General features: G+C 40.4%; 1 protein-coding gene and 1 long non-coding RNA gene across 6 annotated transcripts in view; one reads left to right on the top strand and one right to left on the bottom strand.

The window, feature by feature from the left end:
• SNX9 (sorting nexin 9) overlaps positions 1 to 5,429 on the top strand; it is a 65,065-nt gene extending 59,636 nt beyond the window's left edge. For all 4 annotated transcript variants that reach the window (XM_026122206.2, XM_064509103.1, XM_026122205.2 and 1 more), the window contains 2 exons: positions 13 to 104; positions 3,351 to 5,429. In XM_026122206.2, the coding sequence (XP_025977991.1) occupies positions 13 to 104; positions 3,351 to 3,398 (140 nt within the window). In that variant the 3' untranslated portion in view covers positions 3,399 to 5,429. The remainder of the gene's footprint in view (positions 1 to 12; positions 105 to 3,350) is intronic.
• On the bottom strand, positions 88 to 22,793 carry LOC112996610 (uncharacterized). 2 transcript variants are annotated; one of them, XR_010388397.1, is made up of 4 exons: positions 22,675 to 22,793; positions 2,957 to 3,085; positions 1,015 to 1,144; positions 88 to 226 (listed from the first exon to the last, which is right to left on the bottom strand). It is a non-coding gene; the product is annotated as an uncharacterized LOC112996610 (long non-coding RNA). The 2 variants fall into 2 exon arrangements; XR_003262506.2 differs by lacking the exon at positions 22,675 to 22,793 and having other exon boundaries at positions 2,957 to 3,134.
• Positions 22,794 to 22,832: the final 39 nt, after the last annotated feature.

Below are 22,832 nucleotides of genomic sequence, written 5' to 3'. Positions count from 1 at the left end.
GTCTGATTACAGCTGAGATGAATCACTTCCACAGTAACCGGATTTATGACTACAACAGTGTCATTCGCCTGTATCTGGAGCAGCAGGCACAGTTCTATGAAACGGTAAGCTGTAGTATTTCAGTGCCACTTTCTTGGCACATGCTGCACTGCTACATTCCTTGTATGTGAAAGGCTCACTGCACGTAGTCATCTTTTTGTATGAGCCTCTCCCTGAGAGCAGATGTCTGAAAAGGAATTGTACATGTTTAAAAAACAAACAAAAAACCTCCATTAGAACAAAAGATGAGTTGAAATAATACTTTTCTATAGATACTATTTTGTGTTATGATTCTGTGTCATATTAGACCTAAAAACAGTTCTGAGAAACATTATTGCTAATTGACAGCTTGATTTTTTTTTTCAGTGCCACAGCCAAAATTACCGAGAGCTTGTTTTAGCTTTGTGCACACAAAATTAATCTATTTTCAGAAATGAGTTTGAATAATGTGCAATAAATAAGATCTATAGCACTGAATACAACAGTAAGCCATTCGAGGGATGCTTCCGTTCCATTGAATGGGAGGGCGAAAGGAAGCATCTGTGATTTAAAGCCTGATGTATATGTTTAGGGGAGAAGTGGGCTTACAGTGGTTTAACATGTTTATTCCAAGAACTTGACCTACAACCTTAGTTTTCATTTAACATTGTTTTCTTATGCATGTCAGCCCTTGTTTCTTGAAGTGAAGCCTGAGAACAAATTCCTTAATGTGGTATCCTGGGAAAACACATGAGTTTGAGAGTGCTGGAACCTAGTTCTATCACTTAAAGGAGTGATAAGCAACTGGTTGCCCTTCACAGCAGTAAAAGGTGCCAGAGGGGCTTCAGAGGTATCTTTAGTGGATGAGAACTTCAGGTCACCTTGCTTATTTTCTCTCTGTCTCACCTGATGAGGTTAGGCACACATTTCCCTTACCTTCTTCAAATCTCCTGCCCAGTCTGTGCCAGTTCTCTTCTCTCCCAGTCATAACCTCACCTGTCTCCTTGGGTCAATCTTCCACTTTCCTCCAGTACAGGGATCAGATCTGCATTCACACATGAGGTGCTTGGGCGCTGTAAGGGCTGAGGGAGAGCACAGGAACTGAGCTCAGCTCTGATGTGTGGCCCTGTTCCAGGAGAGAAGATTTCATGAAAAATCTGGCTTAGTTCCTTAGGCCTCCTACCTTATGGGTATCAAAACATGTTTGATAACTGGATCTTTTGAGTAGTTAGTTCTCCATTAACCTTGAAGTTAAAGGCTTGCAGCTCAGCCAGGCTTGTGTGGATTCCCTTGGAATGATCAAAGGTGCCTCTCCAGTATTGCTGCTTTCCTCCAGCCAAATAACAAGTCCCTGATCCAAAGTGAAGAGAAGGCTGTTGGTAACATGGGCAGAGCAAAATATATATTCCCCCCCCCCCCCATCTCTTTCTTAAAAATAGCTGACAAGTTTCTAGGATAACATCAGCCTGAGTTTAGACATCCAGCATAGAAAACTGCTGGCCAAATGGTTGCACTTCCTGAAAGCTATGCATGACTGAAAAATGACTCTTATACTGCATAGTCCAGTGCTAGAAATCTAACAGGCAGTGTGCTGTTGTTCCTGAGTACAATACTTATGTTGGATTAACCTGAGAAGTGAAAGCACAAAATGAAGAAGGCAAAAAGTGTATGTACAAGAGTAGTCTTTAACTGAATGCTATGACAATCCTGCATATGAAAATAGGCAGCTCTGGTGTAAACCACCAGAACTGTTATGCTTTGTAAGCAAGTTGGGGTTTGGGCTTTGAGTGGGGGAAAGGGGTTTTTGCTTAGACGGGCGTGTGGTGGATTTCGGTTTTTTTTTTTCTTTTGGGGTTATTTTGGCTCCCCACCCCCCAGGAGTGAGGGAGGAAAAACTGGTTTTCTCTGGCCTGCTGATAGCAGGCAAAATGATCTGGGATTGATGTTGCTTTTACGGTAGGCAGAACTGGCCAAGACAAGTTGTAGGTACAGGGGTTTTTTTCCTCTGACATAACCGGGTTTTACCAGATTTCTCTTTAGTTCTACCAAAAAAGACAAAGGAGCATTAATGCAAGTTCGTATACTCTATCATAACATCTGCCTCCACACCATCCTAGTGACTCTTAAGTTGTTCAACAGATGTGGGGGAGTACATGCAACTTTCATTACCCTGTTCTCTTATTGGGCAAATCTTTCAAATCATGAATTCTGACCAAATGGAAAAAAAATTTATAGGGTTATAAAATGCCAGTTATGTTGCTAGAAAATTTTTCTTGCATGTTTTTCCTCCTTCCCTCTATATTCTACAGAAGTGGAGTAAAGCATTCTTAATATAAATGAGAATGTGGCACCAAAAGGGCCAGTGTATTTGATTATTGAATTCTGAATTTGATTTTTATCTGATTTAAAACATTCTCAAAGAAAATTCCTATTTGACCCAAAGACAGATCCTTGCCTGGGTACCTGTGTTGTACATGAAAATACACTAGAAAGGATGTCCACTTCTGGTGTCTTAGCATGTTAGAAAAGAACAAGCCACAGAAAATTCATACAGGATCTCTGTGTAATAACAGTGCCTCTACTGGAAGGAGAGAAGCCTAGTGGAGCCCCAGACTCCTGGATCAAGCATTCCATTTCCAAATTTTTTTCTTGAGCTCTTGCTCCATTGCTCTGCTAGAATGGGTTATCTGAATAGTCTTAGTGAAATGACACAAAGAGGGACATAGTTTACACCTTGGATGAGATTTGGAGGGGGAAAAAAAAGTGCTGCTACTTCAATTGTTTTCATGCCTGGGTCTACCAGGGATTTTGGACTAGAGTATCTATAATAAAACATGGAATCAAAGCAGTCTTCATTGTGATAGTGAGGTGCAGCTGGAGGGACTCTAGCAGCATGAAGAACCACATCAAAAACTTTGAAACACTTTTCAGTCATTACCAGTCAAAGTTGTTGATTAACAGATGTTTCTCCTGAACAGACAGTTGTCTTCCAAGACCAAGGTCATGCATTACTGCAGTCTAAACAATACTTCTGGTGACAGTGCCGACAGTTGGTCCTTTTCAAAATCTGTTTGAATTTGTGAAGAAAGTACCAACAGGTCAGACTTCAAGTGTACTGACTGCACAATATTCCCTGTGCTTAGGTACCATGTTGTATCTGCTGTGTTAATAGAGCTGAATGTACAATGCTGTCAACTTTGTATATATCAGGGATGCAGATGAAGCACTTTGCCATTTCTGGAAGATAAGGGAACATTCTTTTTAATCTTTCAACCTGAAATCTTATTTCTGTATACTTTACATATTTAACATGTTCTGTTTCTTTGTTTCAGATTGCACAAAAGCTGAGGCAGGCACTCAGCCGCTTTCCTGTGATGTAGAGAATAAGGAATAGTCAACAATGAAGAACAACTCCGAAGTGCTTTTCTGATCTGGGGGCAATGCCAATAAAAACTTGTTAGCCTTTGCCAGCCAAAAATGAACCAAAAAATCAGTTGCAAAAAAAGAAAGAAATGATTTAAAATGTTTACTTTATCAGCCTAAATCTATCAAATATTTAGGTTCTTTTTATCTTGAATGCTCTCCCCCTTGTATCATTATTTAATAAAAGCAGCTAAATAATGCTGTCAGTTGTTGGGATCCAAATCATCAAATTAATGTGTTGCCATGGACTACATGTAGATTTGCATCTGTCAGACGTTCTTCCACATACTCTTAATCAACATCAGAATTACAATCTCTTTTTTTAAGTGGGAAAGCAAACAAGCTTGAAAAAGTTATTTTGTTTTAATTCTCATTATATCCAATTCAGCTCTCTGCTGGCAATTCAGTAGCCAGGAGGAATTATATTCATGTATGTTTCTGGTACATATTCATGATACTCTCCTGAATGAACACTTTCTTTTAGAAGTTTTGCTTCCCCTATGCAGCCATGGCATACTGTTTTCATTATGACTTCTGGTAAATACTCATTCACTTTTCCCTTTCTTCTTTTCTTCATAACTAAATCTTGTGTTCTTGTGGCACAAAGCCTCAAAGCTTGTGTCAGGCTCTCTTTCTTCCTCACTATGCACTGTGTAAAAGACAAAGCACAAACAAAGAGCAAGCCATTCACGAAGGTGTGAAAGACAAGTTCTCCATACCAGCATTTTAATCCCCCTCAAATGTTATGCCATAAGGCACTAGTGCTCTTCAGTGCTGTACAGGGCCAGCTTCCCTTTTATGTCTTTAGGAGTTTTGAGTTTTTCAGCAAAAGGGGACACTCAGTCACATCTAACCCAAACTGGTAAAAGTACCAAAATTCCTACCAAGCTCAGGTCTTCACATAGCTGTATGGTATGCTAGTGGCTTGGGTTTACATTTTGTAAGTTTCTAATGCAAACTAAAGGGTGACAAAGATACTGAATAACATCACCAGTTATCACAAAAACTCTGTGCTTTGATTATCACATTTTAATGAGTGGCCCAGTGTCATCTTCCTTATTAGTGTAATGCCATTTGAAGCCTGGGCTTAAAAAGGAGAGAAGGAAAAGAGAAAAGAAAAAAAAAAACAAAAAACAACCTGTTCAAAAGGGGTACCAACTACAGTAATTCACTTAATGCCATAAGCAAGCAGGAAAGCCAAAATGCTGCTTTTGCTAAAATATGCATAGAACATAACCATTTTAGCAAAAAATAATGCATTTTACCCACAAGCCATTCTAAGTAACAGGTACAGTCTGCTGGTTGAATAGTTGCCTTATTCTGTTTTGCATTGGTGTTATTTGTGTCCCAGAAGAAAAATCTGGGTCTGCCTGAATAACCTGAAACCAAAACAAGACTAAGCCGAAGTCCAGATGCTTTTCAGTGTCACGGGTTTTGTTCACATTTTGTAAGCCTTGTCTTTTTCTTTCCTCCTCCCGGTTTTAGTTGTTTGCTTTCAAAATTCCATAGTGCAGTGTTGTTTGATACAGCCATTTAAATATGTACAAATTGTAAAGAATGTGTATAAATGTTTTACACCAAATGTAAGATCTGCCTGCATGTAGAAGCAGCTTATATAATAAATTGTTACAATATGTACAGTAAATTCTGAAATCAGTTTTTTCAAGCCAGCATTTTTTTTTGGCATTTTTATATGCACTTTTTGGTAAAGAAATGTCCTTGTAACAGATTCTTAATTTGAGAGAGGGAAGGGAGGTCTTTTTACCAATCTTTGAATAGCTCTGTATGCACTAAAGTTGAAGATTCTTTATCCTGAACAGACTGTTTTGGAATCTGAGTGTAAGCTGTGCATTTCCAGTGCAAGGAAGCTATGATCTTAGCAACTATGTCAGAGACGCAACACTTCTTTTGGCAAAAAGCAAAACTGTTTAAGGACTTCTAGGAAAATGAAGTTAAACTGATTAATAAATATTTATGTATATCTATAAGGCTATTTTTTTTTCTTTTAAAATTATCATATTGCTTTTTAACAAGATGATACAGTAGGAGGCAAATACTCTTTACAGCTCTTCATCAGCTTACACACACTGGCCATCTGAGGAATAAGAAAGCAGCCATGCGTCTTCTATGAAGCAGGCATCAGAACTTAATGGTATAATAGTGCCAGTAACTGCAAAACAACAAAGGTTACGTGTATGTTATAAGCCCTCATTATTTAGGTCAGTCCATCTTGTGGCTGATGGAACCCTTCTGACTGCAAACAAGAAGTAGAGCACAGTACTACTGTGTATTCATGGTTTTGTGTTAGCATGGTGTTGACCCAGAATAGAAATTAGATTGTCCCCTTCCCCCCCTTTTTTTCTTCTCCAGTGAGACACATGAATATTGGCATAGTTAGGTTGGGCAGTTTGGGAGCTATAGAAAATCTCTGCAGTGAAGATGCAGTCATAAAACAAGAATACCAAGTTTCAGTAGGACTTGAGCAGTTGCCCTCCTTTAATTTGTCATAGCTTAATAATTAATCTCTGGAAATAAGGCTTTGAAAAGCCTTAAAACTGTTTCCTGGCTCATTGTGCTTTTTGTCAAAGGTGCGGTATATCCAAACAGTGACATTATCACAAAGCTTTTGTGAAAGAAATCAAATGCCTTAGATTTTTGGGTTAAATTTTATATGATATTTAAATACTATGCATAGAACTTTCTATGTGTCTGTAGCAAATGAAATGTAGTAATTCCCAACCATATGTTCAATTTAAAATAATACGCACTTCTATCAGTGTATTTATAACTCTGACCAAGTTACTGTCATTCAGTTTTTTTCTTTTTGATAAACTTGTTATGTCATATTCCAACTCTTTAATACATTTTAGAGTAAGTTTTCAACCAATTTTATGTCTACCTACTACATACCTTCTACACAGCCATCATATTTGGAATATAGTCCCTTAAATTTCTTATGAGATTTGAATGTGGGATACTGAAAACTATTAACTGAAATCCTTTTGTATTGTGCCTGTATATCCCCTGATATTAATTAGACTAATCAGCTAGTCACAGGAGGATATTTGACTGTTTACATGGATTCTCAACAAACTAGGATTAGCTGTTTTTCACCATTTTTATCTCATGGCTAATTGCACATCAGTTTTTTTTAAACTGTTTTAGCATCTTTGGGACACTGAATTTAGGTTGATAGTATCATTTCCTTGTTTTATAAAGATACAGTAAATGATGCATTTGCCTGTTTTTAATCTTTCTAATTGGTCATTTTCTTAAAATACTTTTTTTTTTTTTTGCCTTCTTTCAGATTCTCACTGGTAGGCCTACCACAATTTTACTGAACTTCTCTCTGAACTTCAGGTTCCTGTCATCTACAGTGGGGTTTTTTGCTTCTTTCTTTGTTTTGCATCTATTTGCTTCAAGATAAACTTGATTTCTTTGAATCATGTCCTGCCAATCTGAACCCAGCTATCTTATGTTTACTATATACTGTTCTTTCTTTATTCTGGCCTGTGGCTGTGTTCTCTTAAAATACATTTCAGTAAGTCTCAGACTTTTCCATCAGAGCTGAAGCAAGGAAGCAATATGTTGTGTAGCATTTATTATTTCTGTTAGCAGCAGACTTCTGCTTCCCTTAGCTTTCCTCTTACACCTGCTGCCTTTACAGACTATTCACTTTTTTAAATTACATGCTAATGAACTTATTGTGTCTTAGCAAACATTTATCAATCCAAGATCACCTTTAATTCATACTGCCTCCTGTTGTAATTGAATCTCAGAAGACTCAAATCTAAAATTGTTACTCCCCACTGGTTTCTTTTATGTTATGAAATATGTCAGTCTCACAGTAATTTATGGACTGTTATTCCCAAGAGATAGTTTTCCTAAACATGTATGATAGAGTAGAATTTACAAAATGCAAGAAGTTGCTAGCACCAGGAAGTTAAAACATCATTGGAATAGTGACAAAATGGTAGGTGTATAAAAATTACAGAAAACATAGAAAAATTTTGGAGACTTTTTTTTTTTTAAGTATTGAAAGATTTGGTTTCTTTTCAATTGTACATTAGTTATGACCTCAGTTGTTAGTCTGTTCCCAAAGACACTTGCCAAGAGTGAAGAATAGAGGAAAAGTGAGCAAAAAGTGTATGTGTATATATGTATCACATATATAGATAGGAATGTGCAATGTTTGTGCTAGCTAACAAATGCTGAGCCAGTCCAAGTGGGCTAACAAGTCTGGACAGTGAGTACAGCAAAGAAAGGGGTCAAACTGAGAAAAGGGATCTGCCAAGTGGGTTGGTAACCAGGCAGGTTCTTTGACCATCTAACAGAATCAATAAAGAGGAAGGGAGAAGTGAGGTTTATAAAAGAGCATTTGTCATCAGCTAGCTCAGAAGAGGCTTGGCCAGGAGACTAGAAGAGCATTGCCTGAAGAGTTTGAAAAGACAGAGAGAGTCTGCAAGTCTGAAAAGAAGTAAAGTTGTTCTTCAGAGGTTTTAATTCCTTTTCAGGGAGTCCTGTAAAGATCTGTCTTAAAGACAAGTCAGAAGCCGTGAAAGAAGGGTCACCATTCAGTTTTTGTTTACCTGCATGGGTTCCTGCTAGAAATAACTATATTTTGAAACCTGTATACACTTTCAGCCATAATATGTCTTTCAGGGAAACCCACCGATTCCACCATGCTGGACTACCTAGAAAGTATGCTGCTAGGATCTGAAGGGTTGGCCTTGGTCCTGGAGCTGTGGCGCAGATGGACTGTATGGTCCTATTTACTTGAAAGGTGACCAGCAGAAAGGCTGTGCCTGTAAATGTGGCACTGAGCTCAGGGGAGGAAGAGCTCTGCGCATTATCTAAACCAAAAGCAGGTCAAGGGTATTGGGATGAAAACGCAGCCGCCTGGTGGATGTCTGACCAAGGGGACTTCTTCTGATGTTTCAGTGTCTCATCACATTTCTTCAGACTTCTTCAGACTTCTTCCTGCTAAAGAACCATGTCTGCCTTCAACTAAGAAAGAATGGAGCAATATGAAAGCAAGCACCAGGTGAGCAGAATTCCTACATCTGCAGTTTCAGTAAGTTAACCTAGTCTGAATATACATGATTTTTTCTATAAGCTTCCTTACAGGAAATGTTATTGCAGGGGGGAGGGGGAGGAGAAGAGGCAGGAGGAAAGGGGAAACAAATATTTAACCTTTTGCTGTCAAAGACCTGTACTAAGATATATATTCTCTCTGTATCTCACTGGTAGGGAAATTGAGGGACAAATCAATTATCACATGCCAAGAAGGTAGAAGGGTTGAGAACAAAACCCAGCTATTAATTCTGAGGAAGGAATTTGATGCTGAAGTTCACCTAAATTCAAAATTGTAACCCCAGTGCCTCCCCTATCTCCCCCCTTCAACTGCTGCCTAACTCCACGGCTCTGGATGGTTTGCAGTGGTAGTGTTCCCTGTACATGCAAGAATAACCTATTAAATTGACTATCATAGTGCAAATCCTGTATCCATCTGCATTTATATGATGCCTCAATGGCTAATGAATTTGACCTATGGCAGACTGGAAAATAGTCGGGCAGAAGACTGCAGTTTACAGAACAGGGAGTGTGAAGAGCACTTTCTGCTACTTTCCGTGCCAAAGGAGAGGACAGAGAGACTGAAAACAGGACCTTTATAATTTGAGGGGCAAACTTTTTATTTGTAACCAACTCTAGTAGAATGTCTGAAGAAAATCAGTGTGTTTTTTTAAAACAAAAACAAAAGAAAGCCATGGAAGAAACAGGATGATAAACATAGCAGCACTTCTAATGCAGAAGCTAAAAATGTATCAGGCTTCTTTCAGATTTGGAATTATGTCAGAAGAACTAGGTTAGGCTAGTAAGGTAGTAGCTATTGTACTGTACAGTCTTTGTATACAAGAGTGGTAGCAGATTCTAGGACTATACAGGATCGTGCAAATTCTAGGTTCTAGGATCGTGCAAACGATATTGCTGTATCAAAAACAGCTCGACAAAGCACAAAACTGCAATATATATAAATCTAGGTAGACAGAAGTTCATCTTCTAATCCTATTAAATGAAAAGATTAATTAAAATGCTTCTCTTCGTTATGTTTACTTTCTCTGCCTTACATTTTCAAGGGAAGACTATGTCCAGCTGAAGTATTCAGGAATGCGTATATTTCCTTCCTATTCTGACTCCAAACAGTATTATCTTGGTCTTTGCATAATTACAATGCATACTAATGCTTTCCACTATTATGATTATAGTACCCCAACATATTATTCTATACCCACCTGCAAACTGGCAGATTATTATTTAAATAATGGCCAAAAATATACAAGTTGCTTTTAAAAACACTGTTCTCTTCCACAAATAGTAATTTAAATGCTACTGCTAAACAATCTGACTTTTCTCATGGAGCTTTATTCCTTGATAGGACCCTCTGCTCACTTGCTAATGCACCATCCTTGCTCCCACAATCAGCAAATAAATCAAGCTTCTAGCAGACTTAGTGCATACAATTATGTATGATTAACTAAGTTAGACCATGGCCAAAAGGGAAGGCCTCTCAAAGGTGAAGGCCACGCAGAGATGAGGAACAATTTTCTAATTGGTGTCTAGTTCCTATAGAATACTTTTCAGCTCAGTAAAGATTTGTTTAAAAATTCAGCAGCTGGAAGACAAGTGAGAAGTTAAACATAACAGCTCTTACAATATGGTAGCTAAATATAAAAGAGACTGCTATTAGAATGGAGTTGCTGAGATTTACACTGCGCCCCAGAAGGTTCCCTTCAGATTCCACTTGCCAGGACTGAACTGCTCAGGATTCATTAAGTTTGCAAAGAAAGGTGAGAAGTTAAGGAAACTCTTCATTTGTCTTCCCTGTTTAAATAGCAACACTTTCCTAGCTGGATCCAAATTGCAAACTTACAGCAAAGGCTTCCCCCCGCCCCCCGAAAAAACTTTGGGAAGGAGGTAAGAATAAAAAGCTTCTTCCTTAGTATAAGCATGTTTATACTTTTTTAGCAATAGATAAACTTTACTGGAGTAAGGACTAGTGCCAGTCTAGTAAACACAGTCTTAACTCTTGGCAGAAAAACAAAACAAAACTAATGTAAATGTTTATTCAAGTCTTCCAAAATTTAACCCAAATTCACAATCAGTAAGAGGAGTTTGCTATTTAAAGACTGCTATACTGGAAAATAAGTTTTCAGGATGGATGAAGCAGTTGGAAGTCTGATTCTAATGTGGTATAAATCAGCCCGAGAGAAGGACAACTCACAGGGACTGCAGTAGTTTAAGAGAGGACTTAGGGTCTGCTCCTAGAACAAGAGAAGAATTCAGAAAAGCTCTGTTTGCAGGTGCTGTCTGGCACAGCTCCTCTCTGAGTGAGATGCTATGTTTATACTGTTGCTATCTCTAATAAAAGTTGCTAATGGCTTTAAGTCACTTTTAAATAGTAGAATAAAACAGTCCTTCCTCAAGGAGTTGTGTGTTGTGCAGAAAACAAAACAAAAAAAAAAACCCTCAGTGTTGTAGTGCAAGAACAAGGCATGTTGTTGCAAGAGTAATGCAGCCCCAAATATACTTGGTGTACAAGTTAAGCAGCTAGTTGTTTCCACCCACCTCCATGAGGAGCATTTACCCACAGTGAGCTCTGCAAGAAAACAGCTGGCTCCACCTTGAGGCACACCTCTAGCAAAGGAGAAAAGGCACAAGCAATGAAGGGACACTCCTTTTTCTTGCCTTGTCCGTAATTTGCCCTTATCCGTTGTCATAAAGTGTTATCAATTTTTCACTGCAAGGGCTTCGTTAGCAGCTCTCAAAACAGGATTTTTAACCTGAGGAAAATGGAAATGACTGTATTGCTCCCATATGTGTATGTATGTATTTTTCCAAGGTGCTTATCTCTCATGAGATCGTTAGGAGAGTAACACTGTGTGCTTTGAGAGGCAGTGTCTTCCCTCTGATGCCTCCTTTTTCCTTTCTCTCACCTTGCTTCTTCCCAGACATTCACTCTATTAGCTAGTCATTGCTTCCCACTTTGTTTCACTTGACTCAGCTTCCTGCCCTCAGAGGGTTTGCCTCTTCCTGCTCCCTGTTGACTTTTGCCTCTGACCTGTAGAAGTATTTCCAGTACTGTTTGAACCCTGTTTTGCCCTTGCCTCATGCAGACCTCAGCACTGATTAAAGGGCATGATTTGTACCACCACCTTATGTGGAACCTCTTCCACTGCTGTGGGGCACAGCAATTCAGTGCACGAAAGGCTCTTGCAGGCTATTGGAGCACTAGTCCTCGAGCGCTACAGGAAGTCTTTGGAAAGCAGGAACAAAGATACTAGATGCTAAAATTCTGCCTCTCTTGGGGGCTACTTAGTTCATGACATTATGATTTGGTGGACTTGGCCCTGGGCAATCTGAACTGAAGCTGAGTGTGGACCCTGTATTCACAAGGAACATTTAAATATGCTTTTCCTCTTTTTCCAGCATGCTCATTCTCTCTCTTGCCTGTACCAATCTCTGTCCCACTTTAGTTAGTTATAGCCTGTGCCAGCCAGGAGAAGAAAGAGAACTGCTACAAGAAAGGGAGCCTTGGCATCAGCAGGTGATGCTGGAAGCTCAACAGTCACCAGAAATGATTGACGTACTTACATCCTCAAATGTGCAGCTGAGGCCTAATTCGATTAAAATAAAGAAAATCTTCATTTTTTAATTCACTGAACATAGCAATACCAGTCTTGACAGACAAGGCAGGAGACAGATGCACATTTGCTCTTGCTCCTTCATCAAAGAAACCCTGTAATATAAGTAGAATAAAGTTTCTAGGGGGGAAAAAAATGCTTAGACTGTAAAGACTTTGCACTTGGGACTTCTTCATTTCATCTTTGTATAGCACCTCTCAGCATGAGGGCCTGGGCCAAGGCTCAGCATGATAGCGCTATGAATGATTAACAATAACATGCCCATACGTTATAATCACTTCCTCCTTATTGGGAGGCCTGGGATACTCCAGCCAGTAGAAAAACCTGTATTGGAGGGTTGCTAGGGAGCTTGTAGAGACACATGCAGCTGCACAGTTAGCATGGCAGAGCTGTGGGGGGGTCTCTGGGCTGTGGTTCTCACCACCCTGGAGTGGGAGAGCAGTAATTAGCCAGGCTGGCTATGCACATATGTCTGGTACACAGGCTGGTATTAAACCCTTCTGCAGCATGGGGAAACACATGAGAGCGACACACTGTCACTGTCCACTACAGTATTATCTCCCCGCCCCCTTCCTCAGGATGCAGTGACACCTTAGCTAGCCCTGTGCAGAGCAAGCTAAGACTTTCCAGTTTATTCATTTTGCTCTGTGCCTTGCGGAAGTGGCTGCACTGCTGCTACACATCTGTTGGCCTTGTGGACAGAGAGAAAGACTGAGCGTGTCTGCATGCAGTACAGCTTCTGGCACAGTTAGTAAACAGCCCTGGAAGTCTGCCCCAGGATAGCTGAGTGTTTGCTCCTGTGCGACTCTAGCCATCACTAGGTGGAACCCAATAGCCAGCACTAGGTAAGGGGTCAAGACCAGATAAAAAATATTAACTCCATTCAACATGCATAAATCTGCCTCTTTAAGTTGCTTAAGAGTAGTCATTTTATAATAGCTTCTCTGTGTTATGTTGTATCCTGGCCTACCCAGGATGACTACTTTTATCAGAGTACGCCTTCTGAGAGAAGACTTCTAAGACTGAACGAAGCTTAGTTATTCTCACTTTTTGGAGGCATTTTTAAAGCTCATAGAGCATCCCTGCTTTTATTCAGGCAAGCTATGAACTTTGTGAATCAGGGTTTCCATGTGGAAATGATCTGTACCAGTACTGGCCGTTCCATGTAGTTTGCAATAAATCTCCAGGACTAGATGAAGTTTACCTCAAATTTCTGGAAGGACTGAAGAGAGAATTCAGCTGAACTCCTACCAAAATATGCAGAGAATCCTATCCAAGATAGCTGCTCTGTAAAAAGAGCACAGGAAAGCTGCCATTGCATTTTTTTTTTTTTTTTTAAAGACACAGGAAGTAATTGCAGGAATGACCAAGCGATAACTCTCCTACTGTATCAGGATCACTAATAACAGAAACTAATGATCAGCAGAGCCACTGAAAAAGCAGCAGAGAATGAAGCACGGATATGGGAAGGGTAGGGATGCAGAAGAGGAAGGATGATGGCAGAGTGAGGAACAGAAAATGAAATTGGTGACTAGGGTAGCAAGGAAGGTGATCTGAAGAGCTAATGAAGCAGAGATAAAAACAGCAATGGACAGCCACTGTATGAGGTGAATGATGATGGACTGGCTGCCTCACAAAAGTAGGGCTCTGAGTTTTGGCTTGTGACTGAAAGTAATACTCAAACAGAGGGGAAGATGAAAACACTGGTGTCGCACGCAAGCCTCCCCTGCCCCCCTCCAATGTAAACACATGGCACTGTAATTCTCACACCCTAGGAGCTGGCTCCCCACCAAATCCCCATTTTGCTGAGTTTATCCAGACACATTGACATGCAGTCTCCCCCCACCTCTGCTTTACTAATACGGAGATTAATGCAGCCTGCCCACACTTGGTGCCCACCCCTGCCCAAATGCACCAGCCTGCCCAGGTCACTGGTACTACTGGGGTATCAGTAAGCCCCATATGGTGGCTGGGACCAAAAGTGAGACAGTGTCCTAGGAACAGTGTGTAGACTATAGGGAAAGATGCAAATGCAAAATCTTATTTTAGTGGAGGAGAATGGCACACCTAAACTGGTTAAACTGTTAAAAATCAAATACTGACTAGCAAGAATGAAAAAACCTATCTACGTTTACTTGTACATACACATAGCTGATGAATTTCATTGGTGCATTAGTTGTAATTTAAAAAGTCAAACGGTTGTCCAAGTAATATTGAATCATGGTACTTCCTCAGTTCTCTTTTCTGGCCTGCTGCCCTCCTTCACACTCTGTGCTGTTCAGTCAGCTACCTCTTTACAGCAGAACTGATGGAGATAACATCTTTCCATAGCGTTATCTTGTCCTCAAGAAAATCATGTCATTTACTTTGCATTCACTGTATAGACTCAAATAAATTATGGGGCTGTGGAATAGCTCAACACCCCCCTCCCCGTTTTGCTTTCTGTTACTATTTTAACTTTTGTTTCTCTCACATAGGCTAATCCTTTTCCAGTTTATCGCTGGCATGGTACTGAGGGACACCATTAAGTATTCTGAATTGAACTAGCTCATGTTCACTGTTCCTCCAAGCTTGTCATAAAGCTGCTGAGAGGGAAAAGAATACCTGATATTTATTGCCCAATGCCATTTTACAAGCTTTTTCAAATTTACAGAAAACAGTTAATAAAAGAAAAACCTCCATCTTTCTGGTAAAACTAGAATGTTCGCCTTCATGTGAATGTGTTATTCCACTGCCCCTTGCTCCCCTTGCTTTTTGGTCTGAAAGCCCTCCTACATCTGAAAATTCATTGGCAGGGCTTTCTAAAACATCAGGAGATGTAAATACTGCACGGGATCTCTTTATAATATGAAACAAGAGAAAGAGGCCTAACTTGAATTTAAAAGCACCATATATGTTTTACTGGAAACAGGTAAAATGGAAAAAATGTTGACATGATATTAGGAGAGAGAAACTGTGTACAAGAGTTTGGGTTGCTTTGAGACAGTGACCGAATACGTGGCGTTTTCCTATGATGTGGGTTATTATCTGGCATGCAACCAGTGGCCTATTACTAACAGCACTAGCTAGAAAATGCACATCCTAAGGAAGATGCAGCAAATAAATCCTAAATCTAGGAAATGTTTTCCATGGAACCTGCATATAAGAACTGCAGTTTTCAGTTATATTCAAGATTTGGGAGAAATACTAGCTCACTAGACACAGTAATATATGGCTCCTTTTCTCAGTAACTGTGGTACTGGTTGCTAGATAGCTGCTGCGTTCCACCATGCTGCTGACAGAGATCAGTGCTGCCACACACTGTGTTTAAAGTGCTTTTAAAGAGCTGTGACATCTTTCTGAAGAGCAGTACTGAAAAAGTAAAAGGTTGTTAATATATTAATTTATCCAAGATCAAATAAGAGTCAAAGAATAGTAATTGAGACTTTTTCCTCTTGTGTTCTCCAAAATAAATTACCTTTTCTTGGAAAGCAGTGATCTCATTTGCTCTTTAGTAAGAATTCATGTTTCTGAAGGTAAGCACTTAGTTTCTAAAAATCTATTTATGCCATGATTTGATTGTTTTAAAGTGATATTGTCTAGACAGACCACTTTGTTGTTGTTGTTCAAATACCTGAACAAATCAGAATTTTTTTTTTTACAGACAGGTTGTGTCCAATAGCCCCAATAGTTCACAAAAAAGTTCTTAGTTTTGCTTCAGCTTTGTGTTATATGTGCAAAAAGAGAGTTGGAAAGTGAGACTATTTAAGAAATATCAGTCTCCATTACTTTTATATATTCATTTCTGTGAACACAAGGAGCATGTGCTTAGCTAAACTAACAAAATCCTATTAGAAAATACTACAACTCTAAACAGCCAACACTGAAAATAGAGCGTGTTAACTGAGTCCACTATCCTCACGGGTGTTCAAACTTCTACTGATGCTTACACACTGAAACTCCGTGGGACATTCCCCTGAATGTCTGATCACACTGAGGGCAAACTCTAGTTCAATGAGCTTTAAATAAATTAACACTAATTAGACTTATGTACTGAGCACAGAAACTCAATTCTCCCTGCCCCCTCCTCCCACCTCTCTCAATTTCACATGCCTCATTGTAGGACTCATCTGCTCCATATGCTCCTCTTTTCTGATGTGGAGTCTGCATTATTCAATGGGACAAAAGAACTAAAGTCTTGTGTTAACAGAATTCATTTACAAATGAATCATATTAAGAGGGATCAGAAGCAAGTATTTTTTCAAGAAATAAAATGTACTGCACCTTGAAGATTATCCAGATATATCAGAAACCCTGCTGTGACTTGACTCTCTGCATTTTCTCAACTTTCCCAAATTTTTTATGACTCAGTTAATCTAAAAGATACAAGGCCATTTCCTATTCTTTTTAATTATTTACATTTTATGTTCATCCTCTGTATCATAATTTGCTTCCTGCTGTATTCTTGCAATTTCCACCCTTGTTTTCTTCTCTTTCGGGCTAACTAAAACATCTCAATCTAAAATGAAACTCATGGATTCTGAACAACCATGTAGATCTCTCTTCTTACAGGTATGGAGAGTCAATAGAATAGTTCAATTTTTATTTAGGAATGAAATTAGGGTTGACGTTGGTGTATTGGGCCAATGGTTTGTCTCTTCCAGTACCCTGTCTATGACAGTAGCAGAGAACACTAGAGAAATGCCAAAACAGACAATTTGGGATTGCCTCTATCTACAGTTTTCTTCATAGTCGATTCATAGACAGGAGGATGGCCTCTTCTCCCTCATCAAAATCATATAGCTGGATATGGGGCAATGAGGAAATTCTGCTTTCACAGTTGATGTTTAATCAACTGTGTGCACAGTGTGCCACAGTGTGACAGGTGTACACAGTCTGTCAGAAGATAAGGAAAGGCAAAGACTCACTGAAAAAAAGGTACCAACTTGTACGCTGTGTCTTTGCCTGTGTGGATATTAAGCTGTTCACTTTAAATCTGAAGTTTTCATTTTGCAAAGCATTTTGGTTTTCCTATAAGGAGTTCCAGAAAACTAGGCAAGAAAGAGTGGAAAAATTTGTGGCTTCCTAGTGCTTCGAACATGAGACAGACATACCTACAACTAATCATAAGCTTGTCAGTCTGGAAGGAAGAATAAAAATTGTTTCTGGTTGTCTGGTCACTATTACTGCCTAAATAAACGTTGTCTGACTAATGCTGCTCATCTGCACATAGTTTTGGGATGAATAAAGTTAAGCTTTAAAACAGCTGCTGTTACTGAAAATAGTCTATTAAGAAAAGGCTAGTACCTGTGAGCGGAGTCAATCTGCCTCTCTAGATAGATCACTTTCAATTACCATACACACAGTTAAAATATATGTGGAAGAGGTGAGAAATTCCACTGGCCTCCCAACAACACTTGAAACACAATTTTTTCATTAGCAGTATTTATAAAACAGTTAGCACTCCCCCATAGCATCTCTCAGCCACTTCTGTTACAAGTTGAGCTTGAATTTACAGACCAATCTTCTGCCAATCTGGAGCTACAGCCTCCAGCTAGATAGGTCCTTATTCAGTCTACATCTAGAGCCAGTTGGCTTCCAGTCCAACCCCCTTTAGCAGCTGAACCTGCACTGTTTATTCACTTGAGAAGTCTCACCCAAGTAAGGAGCTGTGTGATTAAGTCTACTATTTAAAGTTAGGGATATGTTTTAGTGTCTTGCTGAACTAGGATCTCAGATTGCTTTATTAACCCACCCCTCTCCCTTCCAAATAATTTGTTAAAGGGTAATACTGATACAGAAATACTAATATTAAAAGTTTGTTTTCCTCCTGTAAGGATCACAGACCCCAGGGGCAGGGAACAAGGGTAGCTGGTCAGAAAAGGTAGTCAACAGGAGCAGAAAGTTGAAAATATTGTCACTGTCTTAAGCAAATGTCTCTGCATCACTCCTCTTGCACACATGGCAAGGTCAAACATTCTTTGCCAATCTCTAAACACACAAATAAAGCATACTAATTTATCATTTGTGCTTCTTATTCTTCTCAGAGTTACTTTAAAGGAAATGTCCCTGACTTTTTGTTGAGAAACAGTGACCTAGCTCCAAGTGTATCAGACTGTCTCTGTTACAAAATAGCAGTTTTTTTGCACACAAAGTTCTTTGCAGAGTCAAGACAAGTGTAATCAACTAGAATAGAAACTGCTTCTTTCAGTTTCAGAGTATGTAAGAGGTGGCATTAAAAACTCACAGCTACTTTCAGAGCAACACTTTCAGCATTTAGCCTACAAATGTGGCAAATGCTTCTCTGCCTCAAATTCAGCTTTAAATACAAGTTATTCTAATATTAACTAGAAAATGTGAAAACAATAAAAGGTTTTGCATATTAACAGCAGTTGCTAATTCCTTTGAATGTCATGTGCAGGAAAAGCTACACTCAGGCATTTCCCCCATTTCTTCCTTACTGAAATCAAAATTTTCTGGGAAAAAGCAGAAAAACAAAATGTTTTCAATGACCTTGTGGGTGCACACATTTCCTGAGGAATTTGTGACTACTGAGGCTATGTGCAAGTGGCCATAAATCTCCAGGCAGTGCCCTTGCAAGTAATCCTTGATTTTTAGATTCAGAGTTTTTAACAAATTACCATTGCTTCTAGTTGTATAATACTGAATGCACACAAATACACAAGAAACAAACAGACTAAAAATATCACCAAAGCATTTTTGTACAGAGGTCCCCGTGTTTGCTAAGACCACTCAATAGCACATGGAAAGCCAAGTAATGCTACAGAGACACTCACCCATTCTGCTCCCCAAAGCGCAGGATATGGGGCACACACAGCTCTGTCAGGCAGCTAGCACTCAAAGCCCAAGGCGCCCTGCTCTGCTAACTCTTTTTTGCAGCACCCCTGCTGTTCCTCTTCTGTGCCTTTCTGATGCACAATGCCACCTGCTACAGTCAGCGTGCAGGACTCTTTTTCAGTAAGGCAGTTGTCCAGATCCTGTAAACATCCACTACCAGAGACCTGGGAGTGGGAGTCATTATAATGCACAGCATGTTTCAGAGGTAAACAGAGGGGACGGGAAGGCAAGGGGTTGGAGATGTAAGCCAAAGTGATTAATGACTGAGAACACAGAAGCACTCCGAAATTACAGCTTCCCATAGGCAGCTTTGCTTTTGCAGGTAAAATAACAGCTGAATTGTCTTTTGCTATCTACTGATAGCAAAAGAACTGTGCTTAAAAATATAGTATAAAGGTATATATACATTTATATATACATAAAAAATATAGTATAAATGTAAAGTATAAATGCAGTACAGACATTATCTTCAACACAATTTATAACACAGATGAGTTAACAGGTACTAAAGTTTATTCATTAGTTGAATGCTATCTTCTTACTATAGAGACTGGCTCTCTAGCAGACCAGTGCTGCAATTTTGTTTGAACTGCATTTCACATAGTTCTGTGGTCAGCAAACATTGAGGATTCCTCCCTTTCTGCTGGGCAGAGTAGAAGGATTTCCCTCCCCCTCTTCTAAAGACTGGATTTGGAAAAGCAGTTGCAAGGAGAGAAGGAAAGGAGCACTGTTGCTGACAGAGATACTCACCCTTCAGAATACTCCTGCTATTCTCTGCATGCAGAACAGTAGAGATGGCCCACTGACCCATTGCTTCTCTCAGCTGCAGGCAGCAGGGACAGTGGAAGATTGCCTCCCACTAGTTAGTTGTGGGAACACTCAGAAGGCAACGCAAAATATATGCGGCTGCTCAGAGGTAGAAAAAGTGATAATTACAACGGGAACCAAAGATGGGAGGGTTAGGAAGAGCAAAGAAGCTAATGTGAGGGAACTATCAAAAAAGAACGCTAAAAAAAGTCCACCGAGCACAGAGGAGGAAATGAAGAAATACTAAGGAATAAAGAGGGTATGTGGCCTGAATGAAAACAGAAGTCATGCAGAAGGGAATGCTTTTACCTGGGGGCTCCTCAAATGACTATGGGAAGTAATCAGTTTCTATAGTACTCATATATAAATACCCCACAGCAAAAGACAGCTCAACTGCAAATGTCAGCTAAAAGATGAGCTTCCAGTCTCAACATTCTCCATTAAAAATGGATTTTCGTGCATTGACTTACAGAGGGTTTGTTTAGATGAAAAGATCTTGGCTGCGCTAAGGCAAAGAAAATTTTTGCATGCCCCCCTAACATACCAAGCAAGGTTTTTATCCGAGCCCTCGCTTTGGAAATGCTTTTGTTCAAAGGAGGATTGTAAATTGCCTGGCTTTTTCACCACTCTTCTATTTCAGACATTTTCTGATTGTTGCTTTCTCACTCTTACATGTTTGTAAGATAGCTGACCGGTGACACAAATCCTAATTAATTGACTTACTGCTTTTTCAGTAATCATGACATCACACCTTTAAAAATACATCTCTCTGGTATGAGAATGTATTAATGGGGGATGCTTTGGAACTGGAACTCTCATAAAAGGTTCATGTCTACGCATAAGAGGTAAAAAGAGACTCACTAAAAGAGTCACCTGTGCCTCACTTGCAAAGCAGTGCTTTGTCATACACACTACTTAAAGGTTTGAAGCTTTCCACTTTCACCTGAGTTTCCCTCTTACATCTTTGTCTCCTCAAATGGATTTGAGGGGCTGAAAAAAAATTATCCTAGGTGCACCAGTGCTTTCTCTAGTATTTTGTTCAACAATTCTGACACTGAGCTTTCATTAATAATCCGAACAGCTGCGTTCTTGCAACTTGCTGTGAAAAGCACTAATGACAAAAACTACTAGGGACAAGTACAAACAAATTACAAGTACAGGCAATAAAAAGTGACATAACAGCATCCTCCAAGTGACAGTTCACTCTCATGATGCATTAGTGAAGTTGAAGGAGGACTCTAAAGAAACACCCCTCAAAGGTGAAAGACTCAAAAAGGAGATTTTTTTGTTCTTGTAAACATGTAAGTGAATGATGCAGGGCAACCTTTTAAAATAATCTCTGATATAACTGTCTTAGACAACTCTGATTGTTTAAGTGATACTTACAGTATTTTACCTCAGGTAAGCACTTTCCTCTAGGGAAACATGACAAAGATATAAATAGATTCTTGGTCTGCCATTTCTGTAAGAAATCCACAGCAAAACATCCTTTTTCTGTTTAAAATAGAGAAGTTATCCACACTCTGTGTTTCTTACACCCTCTAACCCCCCCAAACTTTAAGCTATATGTACTTATTTTTTCATCATGGTCACTTTTCTGGGTCATTTCTTTTAAGCTGCCCATCATTGTTTACCTCCCCTTACAAACTGCATTGAAGATAAGGATCCAGAAAAAAACGCCCTTTGTAAACAGCAACTCCACTTTCCCTGTCAGATCTTGTCAAAATGCCATCTATTTAAAAAGGCACCATAAACATATATAAAATTCATCTTTTTTAATTAGTGTTGAGAGCTATAAAATAACAAACACAGGTGCAGGACATGGGAAAAAGGTGTTTGCTTTTCAGTTCGTTTGCAACAAGTCCAACGAGGGCAGAGACTGTTAAATTCCACCTGACAGAGCACAGCCTTGACTGACGTACTCAACATTAATGCAAGACAGTAACAACAGCTTGTGTTTTGGGTATTTGGAATTTTGCAGTTTTCTCTACATGCAAAAGTAAAGTAGTGTTCCTCCATATTAATAAAATTAGAATCATGTTTACTTATATATAAGCAGCACTAGTCTTCCTGCTAAAATTTTTTTGCAAATTTTCTCTCATCTCAGTTTGTGTACCTGCACCTACGTTGTCCACCTATTCCCTATGGCTGAACTCTGGAAAAACCTAGCACTTCATCCTACACAGTCTTCACAGGAAATTACAATGGGAACTCTGCAGCATTACAGAAAGAAGAGCATTTTCATGTGTACTAGAAAGTACATTTAACTCAAAATCCTTTATACACAACAGGTGGGAGCAAGGTTTCCAGGCATATTTGAAACGCCTCGTGAACTCTGAGAAGAAGTGCCTTGCGCAAGGAACTGCACTATCTGATTTCATAAACGCGAACCGCGGCACCCGCCAGCCAGGGGCAGCCACCCAGGGCGAGGCAGGCCCGGGCGGCGCGGGCAGCCCACGGGAAGCGCGACGGACTACGGAAAACTCCCGAGGGGAAATTCAGGCAGCAGGCTGACTTCCACTGAGGCGCAGAAAGAAGCTTCAGCGCCTCCGGGCGTTTCAGCTACCCCTGCACGTCGCCCACGCGGGCGCGGCCCGCCGGCGGCACGCGCTGCCGCCGAGCCGTTAGGCGGCCCGAGGCGCACACGGGCGCCCCAGCGGCTCTGCCGCAGCGAGGAGGCGACGGAGCTCCCCCGCGTGGCTTCGCCCCCGCAGCCGAGGGCTGAACCCGCCGCGGGGGCGGGGAGACAGCCGCGGCGCCGCTCGGGCCCGGCGCCCACAGCGCCCCGCGAGGCGCGGCCGTTACGGAGCAGCCGTTGCGGAGTGGCCGTTGCCCCTCCTCCTGCCGGGGCAGGGCAGAGCGGGCGGCGCCAGCCGGCGGCTCGTACCTGTGCCGGGGAAGCGGGGGGGAAGGAGGAGCCGCCGCCGGCGAGCCGCAGGAAGAAAGTCAACTCTCGAAAGTTTACAAGGGACCGTGGGTGGGAAGGGGAAGGGAAGGGAAGGGAAGGAGGGGAAGGAGGAGGAGGAGGAGGAGGAGGAGGAGGAG

The sequence above is a fragment of the Dromaius novaehollandiae genome, chromosome 3 (genome assembly GCF_036370855.1).
Source record: "Dromaius novaehollandiae isolate bDroNov1 chromosome 3, bDroNov1.hap1, whole genome shotgun sequence".
Classification (NCBI taxonomy): domain Eukaryota; kingdom Metazoa; phylum Chordata; class Aves; order Casuariiformes; family Dromaiidae; genus Dromaius; species Dromaius novaehollandiae.
Note: the sequence above shows the minus strand (reverse complement) of the source record. Positions and strands in the feature narration are given on the sequence as shown.